General features: G+C 41.8%; 1 protein-coding gene across 9 annotated transcripts in view; it reads left to right on the plus strand.

Moving 5' to 3' along the window:
- The window catches only part of klf3 (Kruppel like factor 3), a 101,330-nt gene that overhangs the window by 47,161 nt on the left and 40,422 nt on the right, over positions 1-13,747 (plus strand). For all 9 annotated transcript variants that reach the window (XM_033026913.1, XM_033026974.1, XM_033026921.1 and 6 more), the window contains one exon: positions 8,872-8,969. In XM_033026913.1, the coding sequence (XP_032882804.1) occupies positions 8,872-8,969 (98 nt within the window). The remainder of the gene's footprint in view (positions 1-8,871; positions 8,970-13,747) is intronic.

A 13,747-nucleotide genomic window follows, 5' to 3' on the forward strand; every position in this document is an offset into this window, starting at 1 on the left:
TTCACCTGCTACGCTTTGTTCTGTCTCTCCCCTCTTCTAACTTTCTTTCTCCCCCCTCCTACAATCAGTCTGAGAAGAGTCCCGACCTGAAATGTCACCTATCCATGTTATCCAGTGATGCTGCCAGACCCGCTGAGTTACACCAGCACTTTGTGTCCATTACTGAATCTTCTTCTTGCATATGGCGTGCACACCCTAAAGTTGTAGATCGAGGGTAGACGTTCAGGCCAGGACAGCATCTGGGTGGATGGCTTTGATGCCCCCAGGGCAAAGCTTCAGTGGGCAGTCATTCACGATGTGTGGGATGGTCTGGTCTGGATGTCCACAGTCACACGCAGGGCCATCTGACATCCCCCCACTTATGCAGGTGATGGGCTGTTCTTGCATGGAGGGTGCGGATTCTGTTCAGGGTTAGCCATTGCTTGCGATGGAGGGCAAAACCCGGTGGTTTCACTGGAGTCTGTGATGACATCTTCGTTGTTGGTGTTGGCATCTTTCCAGGCTCTGCGCCACTCTGTCTTCCAGGGATCTGGCTGAAGACCAGAAGGGTTTGCGGGGCTTCAGACCCATGTTGGGCGGATTGTTCGTGTCAGCATGGATAGGAAGGAAGGTCACGGTTAGCCTCGATGGTGCACCAAGCTTTCATCCTCTCCCATCTGCGTATGCTGGGAGGAGCTATATGGGAGAGGACAGAGAGCCACTGCAAAGGTGTTGACTTAAGCGTCCCTGTGATGACCCGCATTGCAGGGTTAAGGACAGTGTCAACTTGTTTGGTGTGGCAGCTATTAGCCCAAGCCGTTGAGCAAAACTTGGCTTAGACTAGGGCTAAACTTGAAGTAAGGAGGGTGTGTGCATTGGATCCCCAGCTGTTGCCTGCAAGTTTCCTGATGATGTTGACCCTTGCTTTCAGTTTATCAGCCACTCTCTTCAGGTGTTCACGATAGGTGAGGGTATGATCCAAGGTGAGGGTTCGATACAGGGTGACTCCAAGGTACTTGGGGAATTCTTCATTCTTTACCGGCTTACCACAAAAGGACACTCGGAACTTTGCATTGGCGAGCTGATTGCTGAGGTGAAAGGCAGTGACATGCAACCTGTCCATTGTGATGTCTATATCAATTCCTGATATTTAAAACAGTTATGGAAGTTTGATACCTATGCAAATATTTGCTAACTATTTAACTTGGATTATAGGGAGATTTTATCTTCAGCCTGATGTTTGCAGTTATCAATTTATTTTAGTGCCACACTTTGAATAAGAGCATTTCAAAACTACTTGGTTATATGGCAGAGAGGAGTCATAGCCACAGAGCACAGAAACAGGCCCTTCCATTTCACACTAGTCTTAAGAACCTGTCCCACTTGCCGATTTTTTTTCGGCGACTGCCGGCATCATTGACTGACGTATCATGTCACAGAAAACCGTGCGGCTTGATGATGTATGACGCGGCGTGATGGCGTGTGACGCGCGGTGTTTTTTCAAGTGTCGCAACCACTTTTTTGTCTCTGCTGGATTTTGAAATGTTCAAAATCTTTTGGCGACACTGATATGATGCCGGCAAAATCGTCAAGGGGACAGGCCCTTTAGACTAATCTCAATTTATTCTCGTCTCATTCCTAAAACTTCCCCTTTAACCTACCAATTAACCTACTAATCTACACGGCTTTTTATGATTTTGAGTTTTTTTAGTGGTCTTGAGGCTTCCTACTGATTATCACATATACTATCCGAACTTCAGATAGTTTACATACATTTCATTCTGTGATGTGGACCTCAGAACATGGGACGCAACACCAGAAAAGGATCTTGCGAACAATATTTGAGCAAAGCAATTTTATACGTGGCTGCACGGCGGATCAGTCCGTCATTCCTGCAATTCCTGATTGTAAAATATATCTAATTAGCTTCATTACCCCTGCACCATTCCCCACGGATCTTCATTCCCTTAAAGTAGTTGACCAACCTAACTTGTTCCCAGGTCTTAGCGCCATCTTATACATTTATGGTTGTTTGTGAATAGTGAACCAAACGTTTAGCTTGCTGACGATGTCAAGATGAAGTCCGCCCTGGGACGCACCAGGTGCAAAAAAAGGGGATTCATTAAAGGAACCATGGGATGTTTTAGAAAATATTGACAGATTTCTGTTATGGCCGTTGATTTACAGTGCCGGTTTTGTGCCAAGAGTTGCGCGTTGGGGTGAATTTGACTTCCTAATGGTGTCGGAGGTGTGACTGCTTCTCAGACACGGTGTCGGGCATCAGTGATAACCATCCATATTCCCTGTAGCAGGATTTATACCAGTGCCACTTTTGTGGGATTGGTGATGAGCTCTTTGTTGCCAGAATTACTTTTGTCCCAGCAATCCTTTGTTCAAACACTTGTCTAGCATTGGTCAATTGATAGCATTGGATTGGGTGGATCCTACTGGGTCTTCCGTGATTTGAGTTAAAATTGTAAAGAGTTATTGAATGTTTTGTGATTTTGAAGGTCAAGATTTGTGCTAATCCTTTCTATTGTTTAGGCTGCCTGCAGTTGTCTGTGGCCCTGAGGAGGTGTGTTTCAATAAAGCATAGGAGGGCAATAGTTTGGTAATTATATCGCTAACAGTCAGATCAGAATACAGATATTTCTTAAAGGTACACAAAATTGCTGGGGAAACTCAGCGGGTGCAGCAGCATCTATGGAGCGAAGGAAATAGGCGACGTTTCGGGCCGAAACCCTTCTTCAGACTGGCTTACATTGATTCTTTAATGATTGTATGATTTCTCAATCAAAATCATTGCAAACATATCCAATCTATACCGCCCACATGTTAATAGATATGTTCTGTATGTCCTTGCTCTTTAAAGCAAGAATGTCACTGCTCTTTTCTTCCTTGCAAAAAACTTTAAACAGAAAATTTGCAGCCGTGACACAAGGGCCTAAAGTTTAAGGATACATGATTTATCACACGGCTCCCTTTCTATAAAGGACACTTGGTAGAGTGTCACAAATGAATAGGGCACTTTGCACCATAATGTTAACTGGCTGTGAAGTGGAAGTAAAACAATAATTCTACCGCTCCTGGATGACAACAGATTTCAAGACATTCTATTACAGACATTCTATGAGCCAGGAAGGAGAAACAGGGTGCAGTTTTGTTAATTAGTGGGCTGTGTAATTCGAGTTCCTGGAATTGATGGGTGTAAAGGAAAGGGAGCAGCATCTTATCTCAATCCAAGTGGCCTAAAAATTCCCATCAAAAACAGGACTTTAGTGTTCAAAGTAACATTTTCTTTTAGTTTTTACATCCTCTCTGAAAAAAAGTCTACTTTGGAGGCTGCGACTGGAGAATTTGCACATACCTTCTAGTCATGGTCTATAATGGAGGAGTACTGGGTTATTATCTGTGAAAGGTACTTTATATCTTGCATTGTGGAAGTGCCCATTGCTTTCTCCTTTGATCCATGTGTGGGAAAGTTACCCTATTGTGTGCAGTCAGTGGATCTATCTGGCTAGGCAGTCTGAGATAAGAAATCTTAGCTGTTATTGGAGCCTTTGGAGATTTAAATTGTTTTGTAAGAAAGATCAATATATCCGTTTGCTGCTAATTTAGTAAAATAGTGTTAGCCATCTCTTTTATGCTGGCTAATTATTTTGTTGAAAAACAGAATAGAGAAATTTTCAGCATGCAAAAACATTTCTTATCTTTTGTTAAACGTTCACCTCAACGTTAATCCCTTTGTTTTAGTTTTATCAAAGGAATGGTTTTACCTAAATTATGATAATACGTAGAAGGTCTATGGTGTGTGTGCATGTGTGCGCATTTGCATATATGTGTCTGTGTGCGTGTACATGTATTTTTGTATGTCTGTAAATACATTTGTGTGCATGTGCGTTTGCATTTATCCATGTCTGTAAATATATTTGGTTGGCTGTGTGAGTGTGTGTGTGTGTGTGTGTGTGTGTGTGTGTGTGTGTGTGTGTGTGTGCGCATGTATTTTTGCTTGGCTGTGCGTGTGTGAGCGTTATGCGCGCATGTATTTGTGCTTGGCTGTCAATGTGTGCGTGTGCGTGTGTGGGTGTATCCTACTCTCCTGTTTTACTAACATCTCTTTGTTTTTCCACCCTAATCTTCTCAACACCATATTTGATCAGTACAAGGTCCCTCTGGTTATTGCCTTGTGCCTGTACATTTTGCTCCACTTGTTTACAGAGCTACTTTAGCAGAAGTGGTTCTTGACCTCCTGGTGCTGTGGAACTGACCCTGTTTTCATCATCTGGCACAAGTCACTACAATCGCTACTTTCAGTTCCGCACACAGACCTGGTCATGACCACAGCATTGTGCGAGATGTCTGCGCAGTCTGCTGTGTGCCGCTGCAATACAAAGGCTGCCCAGTTAATATCCACCTATTAATTTTTAACTTAATCGTTGAGAACAGATAAGCTTGTGAGAAGCTACTACTCCAGCTGAGGTGAATCTCTGCTTCTACTGCATTTCCTGAAGTCAGGTTAAGGAGGTGCTATAATGATGTGAGTAGTTAACGGAATCCCGCACCCTACACTGACCCTCATCTGTGCTTCGGGTCAGGCACCATTTAACCCCAGCCTTCCTGCCTTAGTTTCCTACCGACCTCTCACTGGGTCAGGAGGTCAGTGGAAAATGCCTGTCCATGAACTTTCTTCAGGGTTGCTGTTGGTCTTCCCCCAAATTAGCAGGTGGGGCATTTAGGAACCTGTGGAGAATTCTGCCTTAAAATGCACAATGACTGCACCTGGAGAAGATTATACACTGCGCTTGGAGACCTTGGACCTCAACGTAACTGCCCTCCATCCTCACTGCTGCTCCCATTCCATCCCCATATAAGTAGAGTGTTGTCACTATATTTGTTCTTGGGTTGTACAGAGTAATTACAGATTCATAAAGTACAGATAAAGCACCAAAAAAAGCCTGTCGACCCACCAAGTGCATTTCAGCCATCTCCCCATATCACAGCATAATGTCTATCCTACAATCAACATATCAGTAGGTCTGGCCATTGTCACATTGCTAGTTTGGGGGACTTGATGTGGTCTTATACACGGTGGAAACAGGCCCTTCAGCCCAACATGCCCACTCCGACCAACATGTCCCATCTACGCTAGTCATAGCTGCCTGGGTTTGGCCCATATCCCTCTAAACCTATCCATGTACCTGTCTAATTGCTTCTTAAATGTGGCGATAGTCCCTGCCTCAACTACCTCCTCCACCAGCTCATTCTATACACCCACCACCCTTTGTGTGAAAAAGTCACCCCTCAGATCGCGATAATATTTCAATTTTCCTACATGAGAATCCTACAATCATCATATTTGTCACCACCTGTCTTGTTGCATCTGTGATTAAATCCACAAGTGAATCATTGGATACAAGTGCTACGAGTTATCCTGAGCGGATGACTGACATTGTACGTGCGATTTTTGTTTGATTCCTTCAGATCTGATTTATCTTTCTAGAAAATCCTATAATTTAAAATAAAACATTACCAGAACAATGAGGGTGTAAGAAGTTAGACACAAAATGCTGGAGTAAATCAGCATCTCTGGAGAGAAGGAATGTGTGTAACGAGTACTTCTCAGGAAACACTGTCAGTCCAGTTCTGCCACAAGATTATTAATGCTGGTTTTCTCTTTGGGATGCACGATTATTACAGTTGCTTTGTTGCGGCCCTTAGAAAGGACTGTGAGCATCTAGGTTGAAGAACGCAGTCCTTCCCAGGAGCTTGTGTAGGTGAGAGCTCTGGCATACCATGTGTCCCAGGAGACACTCATCTTCCAACAAAGGCCAGCACACCCTTCCTTCTGTGTTTGATGTGACAGGTTCTTCTCAGCTCTTGTTTGAACTGTCTCTCCTCATCCGCTGAAAGAGTGATGTGATCCACCCTTTGGTGGATTCACTTGTGTAAAATAACACCTCCTGGTAAATAAGGTATTGGCAGCTTTCTCCGGACCCACTGTTGTTGTTACAGACAAAGGCAGCAGGGCCTGCCTGTCACATCTTATGACTGGGGAATCATTTGCAAACCAGGTTAGCTAAATGAAGGGAGTAGAAAAGGCACTGCCACAATAGAACCTACTTCTTTAAATTAGTCCAGTCCGAAGAAGGATCTCAACCTGAAATGCCACCAATACCTTCTCTCCAGAGATGCTGCCTGTCCCGCTGAGTTATTCCAGCTTTTTGTATCTATGTTCAGTTTAAACCAGCATCTACATTTCCTTCCTACATTCTTCTTAAATTAAAATACATTTTAAGATTGATTTTTATTTGGCCTGGATTTTGTCAAACTGAAAATCATTATCTTGTAATCTTAGACAGACATAAAAAGTTGGAGTAACTCAGCGGGTCAGGCAGTATCTCTGGAGAAAGGTCAAGACCCTCTCGACCCATTCCTTTTTGCCAGAGATGCTGCCTGACCCGCTGAGTTACTCCAGCTTTTTGTGTCTGTCTTTAGTTTAAACCAGCATCTGCAGTTCCTCCCTACAAATCATGTAATCTTTGTGAGATAACTAATTGAATGGTTAAAATGTTATCACTGGACCCATGGTTTTAACTGGGGCACCCAGGAAATGACTGGGACTGGACCTCCCCAACCATTCTCATATGAGATTTCACTGAGACATTCACCTTATTCAATGGTATTAAAGAGCTAGTGACTGGACGCGTTTATTTAAGGAAGGATTACCTTTGCAAAGTGACAGGAGAGTCGTTTTTAAGAGCTAAATCTTAAGACTTGAAAACATCCAGTGAATTGGCCTCCAGTGCATTCTGTGGCAGAGAATTCCACAGATTCACAACTCTCTGTTGGCTGCAAGTTCACCACCTGCATTATAATATCCCTAGTGAATGCATTAATGTGAACATAATGTAACTTCCGAAATTTCAGCAAGGGGGAAAGTCTTTTAGAATTGCATTAGAAATAAAGAAGAAATGCATTGTCAGCAGTTTTAGACAAAAGGAGAAGGTTCTTTAAATGGGTCCTATTTTTACGATTAACAAGCGTATTTAAACGTGAAAGTCCATAAGGGTTAGCAAAATATATTTACAATGGCAGCTTTCACGCTGTGTATATTTGATTGATTGCTTAAAAGATACTGCATGGGAATAGGGTGATTTCATGAAAGGTCACTGGAGCGTAAATCCCCACTCACGTGACCGAAAATTTTAACTGGGGGACAAGCGTCACTTCCGGTACATGTTAGTGGATGGGAAAACACGCACTTTCACACCCGTTAAAAACATCGAAAACGGCCAGGTTTTGAGCTGCAATTAAGTGAGCCAGTCGGGGTGACCGTGAGGAACAGCTACCTAAATTTACAGTCCAAAAAAAAGATAGAAACTAAGGTAAATACAAGAGGGAGCTGAAGGTGTAAAAAAGGCGGAAGTGCTAGCAGACTTTTTTCTTGGAGATTTAAAGATCCAAAATATCGGGAATTATCTTGGAAGGAACTCGTACCGTGGGACAGGGCTATTAAGAAACAATTAGACAGGGACATGGATAGGACAGGTTTGGAGGGATATGGACCAAATGATGGTCGACAAAAGTGCTGGAGAAACTCAGCGGGTGCAGCAGCATCTATGGAGCGAAGGAAATAGGCAACATTTCAGGCCGAAACCCTACTTCAGACTGATGTCAGGTCGGACTAATGTAGCTGGGACATGTTGGCCAGTTTGGGCAAGTTGGTCCGAAGGGTCTGTTTCCACAGTATTATCACTCTATGACTTTATGAGACCGAGACCACTGCGACCATTCTTTCTGTACTGTGTTATCCCACTTTCTCACCCACTCCCACATGTTTGAGGCAATTTATAGAGGCAAATTAAGCCACATACGCACACGTTGTTGGGATGGGGGATCGAATCATCCGGTGGAAACTTACACAATCAATCTCCACACAGACAGCACCTGAGGTCAGGATCAAACCCGTGTTTCTACCACTGTGACACAGCAGCTCTACCAGCCGCATCATTGTGGCTACCCGGTCGCATATTTATTTTATGTATTTGTAAACGTTGAAGTATTTCAGATACAATTTATGCAGGAAGATGATTTTCCTTTACATAATCCTCCCAACCTGTGCAAGATCTCGCAAAGTGAATGCCCTGACCATCAAAAGGTATTGAGAATGTATTGGTGTTGAAAGCTACTGAATAACGGGTTTCTTTTATATATTAATAAATTATGAATCTTAAAGTTCAAATCAGTTTAAATAATGAAAGGCCACATATTTACCTTGTTTTAACTTTTTTGCACTGTTTGTGTTTTTAAATCGAGATACATAAAATAGCATTTGTAATTATTCTAATATAATGAATACATTTGCATTGATACTTTTAATAATTTTGCATTTTTGTGAAAATGCAAAGTAAAAACCGAACAGGTCTCTGTGGAAGCTTAGAGTACATTTTATGATGCACTTTATTGATTAACATACCATGTTATACCTTATGCATAAATTAATTGGACATTGCATGCTTGCATAAAAGCTGCAAATACAAAACACAGCACAGGACCTTAGAGTTTTGGACACAGCAACAAAATGGAGTTTATACAAACTATTATAAATAATATACATTGTCAGTACCTTTTGATGATCAGGGCATTCACTTTGTGAGGTCTTGCACAGGTTGGGACGATTCCCTTGCTGGAGACATTACACTAAAGTAAAGGGCATTCCTATTTTATACTCTTCTGTGGGTTGTATTTCCCCAATATTGCGTGGAGGGGATGTAGATCTTGCTTCAACTGGGATGCTTCCCACAGGTGCTTAATTCACTTGGGTTGTGCTTTCTCGTGGAGGCACAGAGTGAGTCCACTGATCATATTCAAGATCTTTCTCTTTCTTAACAGGTGGAAGAGACAACTTTTTCTCAGACTGGAGCTCACTCAAAATGCTCATGTTTGACTGTTTGCCTGGAAAACAAGACCCAATGGAGCCAATTTCAATGGTGAGCATGATTTTTTTATTCTTAAGCTATTAGTAGATTTATAGAGTTTTCGTCCCTTTGGCTCAACTCATCCATGAAGATCAGATTGCCTAACCCAGCTAATTCTATGTGCCAGTGCCTAGACCATATCCTTTCAAAGCTTTCCTGTCCAAATGTCTTAATTGTGCCTGCTTCAACTTCCCCTGGCAGCTTTTTCCATATACGCAACACCTTCCATGTGAAAAAGTTGTGCCTCGGGTCCCTTTTAAATCAAATAGCATAGCGGCATTTAAAATACTTTTAGATGGGCACATGGATATGCAGGGAATGGAGAGATAGGAATCATGTGCAGGGCAAAATGGATTTGTTCAATTTGGCATCATCATTGATACAGACATCATACTCAAAATCTGGCCTTATGTCTTCAATAATATAATAAGATGCCCCAAATCCTGTACTCAATGTACTGACTGATGATGGTAAGGATGCCCAGCGACTTCTTCACCCAGTCTATCTTTTGTCATCCACTTTCATGGAACTATGTACCTGCACCCCTCGATCTCTCTGTTCTCCAACACTTCTCAGGGTCCAACCATTTAAGTCATGCCCTGCTTTGTCTAACCAAAAGACAATATCTTGCATTTATCTGAATTAAACTCCGACTGCCATTCCTCGGCCCATTGGCCCTGTCGATCAAGATCCCAATTTAAATTGTAGTTAACTTTCCTCACTGTTCAACATATCACCCATTTTTATGCCACTCACAAACTTGGCCACCCACCTACATTCACGTTCAAATCGTTGTTATAATTGTTAATGTCATTAATATAAATAATGAACAACAGTGGACCCAACATTGATCTCTGGGGCACAAAACATGTTACTGACCTCCAATCTGAACAACAACCCTTCACCACCACTTTCTGTATCCTACTTTCAAGCCAAGTTTGTATCGAACTGGCTCACTCACCATCGAGGAAGCTAATTTATTAAATGGCAAAACATAAAGAGGACAGAGATCATCTGTCTCATGGATGTTAATGTTAGAATGTCTCTAATTGAGTGCACTGGCACCTGTAGTAATGTTAAAATGTCTCCAATTGAGTGCACTGGCGCCTGTAGAGAATATTATAGATTATTGAAAATGTTTCACAGCTGTTATAGAGTGATAATCTTTCCGATTATACAATATGTGCAATAAAAGTGTATGGGACTGCCTCCAGCAGCAAGCACCAAATGCACTTTATAAAGGAGCAGCTGCACATTGTGTTCGATTTCCAAAACCTGCTTCCATTAAGTCGGTGGAACCAAATTTCAAAAGTAGAGTACCACACCCAATTGTTACTGCATTGTTCATTGAGCACAAACGACCACGGTCAAATTTCTCATTACCTTTAAAGACGGTGCTTAAATTCAGTTGTTGATTGGGATTAGCTGGCAGCGCAGCTTTTCAAAACCAGGGACAACAATAAAGCCTCATTTTACCCAGGCCATGTTGACTCCAACTAAAACAAGGTTCGACAGATGTAGGGTTGATCATTTCCAATATGTTTAGCTTGCATGGGTAACAATGGGAATGCGATCTGTACTCCATGCCTGTTGAGTGATCAAAGCAACAGACTTCTTAGAGTGATTTTGAGTGTATTTTTAAGTTTCAGCTAATTTTTGGAGCTGCAAAATTCTAAATAATCTTATCATTGACCAATTTAATTCCAAAAAAACCTCTCTCCTCTTGACATCAGTTTTGCACATACTACAGAGAAGGTGGTTTACTGCACACCAATATTAATCCTTATAATAAACAAGTGTTGAATTGCAAAGTTGTCACGGCATGTGCTACTCAGCTTTTGAACATTTAAGACCATGTAAATGCAGACTCTGTGAAACTCAGTTTCAGCAGGTTATTATGATATGAGGCCATTGTAGTCTTAAGGGTTCAAGGGTACAAATGAGGCATCATATTCAACAGCAACCTTTGACTACATTGGGAAGGGATAAGGATAAAATACTGAGCAGGTGGAATCTGGCAGCTGATGGGTTCATTAACACACTTCTGTGCCAATTCAACAAAGTTTAGAAGAAGGCTGCATTTAACATTGAAACAATATTAAATCCTTGTTTCAACTGTTTATTTAGATGTTATATTATAATTGTTGACATTAATATTATATTATAATTGTTGATGGGAGGCAGAATGCAACAGTTTTGCAGTACTAATTCATTCTTCAGTCGTAACTTTCAGCATATCTTAGACAAGAATAATGGAAAAGATACCAATTCAATCAAACAAATGAAAGAAATAGGCCACTGTTAGAATATATAATATCCTTCACTCGACTCTTTCACCAAAACGCTATGAATCTTTGGCACAAATTTTACAATCTTGATAGAGAGGAAATTGTTGTTGAGATTCTGTGATGGATATTTATACATAGCCTGACTAAACACTCTATCTTTAACACTCTCAGCATATGTGCTTTGCAAATGGAGCTGACACTGGTATTAATGGTGTTTCTATATTTTGAGAAAGAAAGGGAGTATTTTGTTTTTCTTCTATTTTTTGGACCCCCCCCCAGCACCATTCATTTCCTAAAGGAGCGACTGATGGCCAACTCCCAAGTCTCTGTCAATGTCATGATTAACACGGTTATAAGAAGGTTCCGTAAAGATAGGCCATGTATTAGAAACATAGAAAATAGGTGCAGGGGGAGGCCATTCGGTCCTTCGAGCCAGCACCGCCATTCATTGTGATCATGGCTGATCGTACCCAATCAATAACCCGTGCCTGCCTTCTAACCATATCCCTTGATTCCACTAACCCCTAGAGCTCTATCTAACTCTCTCTTAAATCCATCCAGTGATTTGGCCTCCACTGCCCTCTGTGGCAGGGAATTCCACAAATTCACAACTCTCTGGGTGAAAAAGTTTTTTCTCACCTCAGTCTTAAATGGCCTTCCCTTTATTCAAAGACTGCAACATCCTGGTTCTGGATTCGCCCAAGATTGGGAACATTTTTCCTGCATCTAGCTTGTCCAGTCCTTTTATAATTTTAGATGTTTCTATAAGATCTCCCCCTCATCCTTCTAAACTCTAGTGAATACAGGCCTAGTCTTTTCAATCTTATTAGTATTATGCAACACTTCATAGCAATCCATAACAGCCTTTGCAAAGGTAGCAGCTGTCATCTTGAATTGCTACAGTCCTACCAGTGAAGTTCACAGTGCTCTTTTTTAAAGAGTTTCAGGAATTTGATGCTGTGACAATTACGGAAAGGTGTTATAACCCAAAGTTTGTATGGCATATGATTTGGAAGAGAATCTGCAGGCTTAGTTTAGAGGTACAGCGCAAAACTGGCCCTTTGGCCCACCAAGTCCGCGTTGACCATCATTCCCCACACGATAACACTATCCTACACACACGAGGGAAAATGTACAATTTTCTATAATTAGAAGTCTACAAACCTGTACGTCTTGGAGTGTGGGAGGAAACCAGAGATCATAAAACCCACGCAGGTCACGGGGAGAACGTGCACACTCCCTACAGACAGCACCCGTCGTCATCATTGAACCCGGGTCTCTGGTGCTGCAAGGCCGCAACTCTACTGCTGCATTGCCATGCTGCCTGATGCTATACTCGTGTCCCAGTAACTAAGTATTGGTAACATTTTGGAGTTATTTGAAAGGTTCTTTCAGAAGAGCATGAGCAGGTAACTGCAATGCATTTAGTTGAAGGCAAACACTGCAGACACAATGAATAGTAGGGGACGGATTGAATGTTTAGGCTACTGGTTTGGGTGCCGCTCAAGTAGACTGCTTATCGTGGGTGATGTTGAGGTTCTTGCAGTCATCTACAGAGAATTGTGTCGCACATCTTGAGCATACCTTATAGTAAGAGATGTCAGGCGATAAGGATTGTGTCTCTCCCAGGATTGGGAAGTAACTAGCCAGGGCTCCATTATTCACCTCAGTAGTGCTCTGCACAGGCTTTGCGATTTTAACAATAGAGTAAGTTCCCACTCGGAGAAATCAAATAAAAATAATTTGCATTATAAGTAAACAGAAGACAAATATAAATCAAATGGCGAGATGCAGGAAGATTGTTCCCGATGTTGGGGAAGTCCAGAACAAGGGGTCACAGTTTAAGGATAAAGGGGAAATCCTTTAGGACTGAGATGAGAAAAACATTTTTCACACAGAGAGTGGTGAATCTCTGGAATTCTCTGCCACAGAATGTAGTTGAGGCCAGTTCATTGGCTATATTTAAGTTAGATGTGGCCCTTGTGGCTAAAGGGATCAGGGGGTATGGAGAGAAGGCAGGTACAGGATACTGAGTTGGATGATCAGCCATGATCATGTTGAATGGCGGTGCAGGCTCGAAGGGCCGAATGGCCTACTCCTGCACCTATTTTCTATGTTTCTATGTAAATTGAATTGATCAGCACACTATGCTAATTGATACCAGCTGCTGATAGAGTCTGACAAATTCTGACTGCAAATTTAGCAACTTGAGACGGGCAGATTCTATTCCACAAAGAAAAGAAAAGAAAGACCTATTTTCGTATCACACCTTTCATAATTACACCCAAAGATGCTCTACAACCAATACAATGTGGCCATTATCATGGTGAATAAAGCAAGCAAAAGTCATTGAAACTTTTTGACCTTTTCTCATGATTTATCAGTTGGGTGGAGTATATGCAAGAATAAAACAAACGGGACAACACCCCCAGGACAGGCGTCGAGTTTGTTTTCTGGCCCATCTTATTCAAGATATTATTCTTTAAAACCATTAAATCCATT

Source organism: Amblyraja radiata, chromosome 1 (genome assembly GCF_010909765.2).
Source record: "Amblyraja radiata isolate CabotCenter1 chromosome 1, sAmbRad1.1.pri, whole genome shotgun sequence".
Lineage (NCBI taxonomy): Eukaryota > Metazoa > Chordata > Chondrichthyes > Rajiformes > Rajidae > Amblyraja > Amblyraja radiata.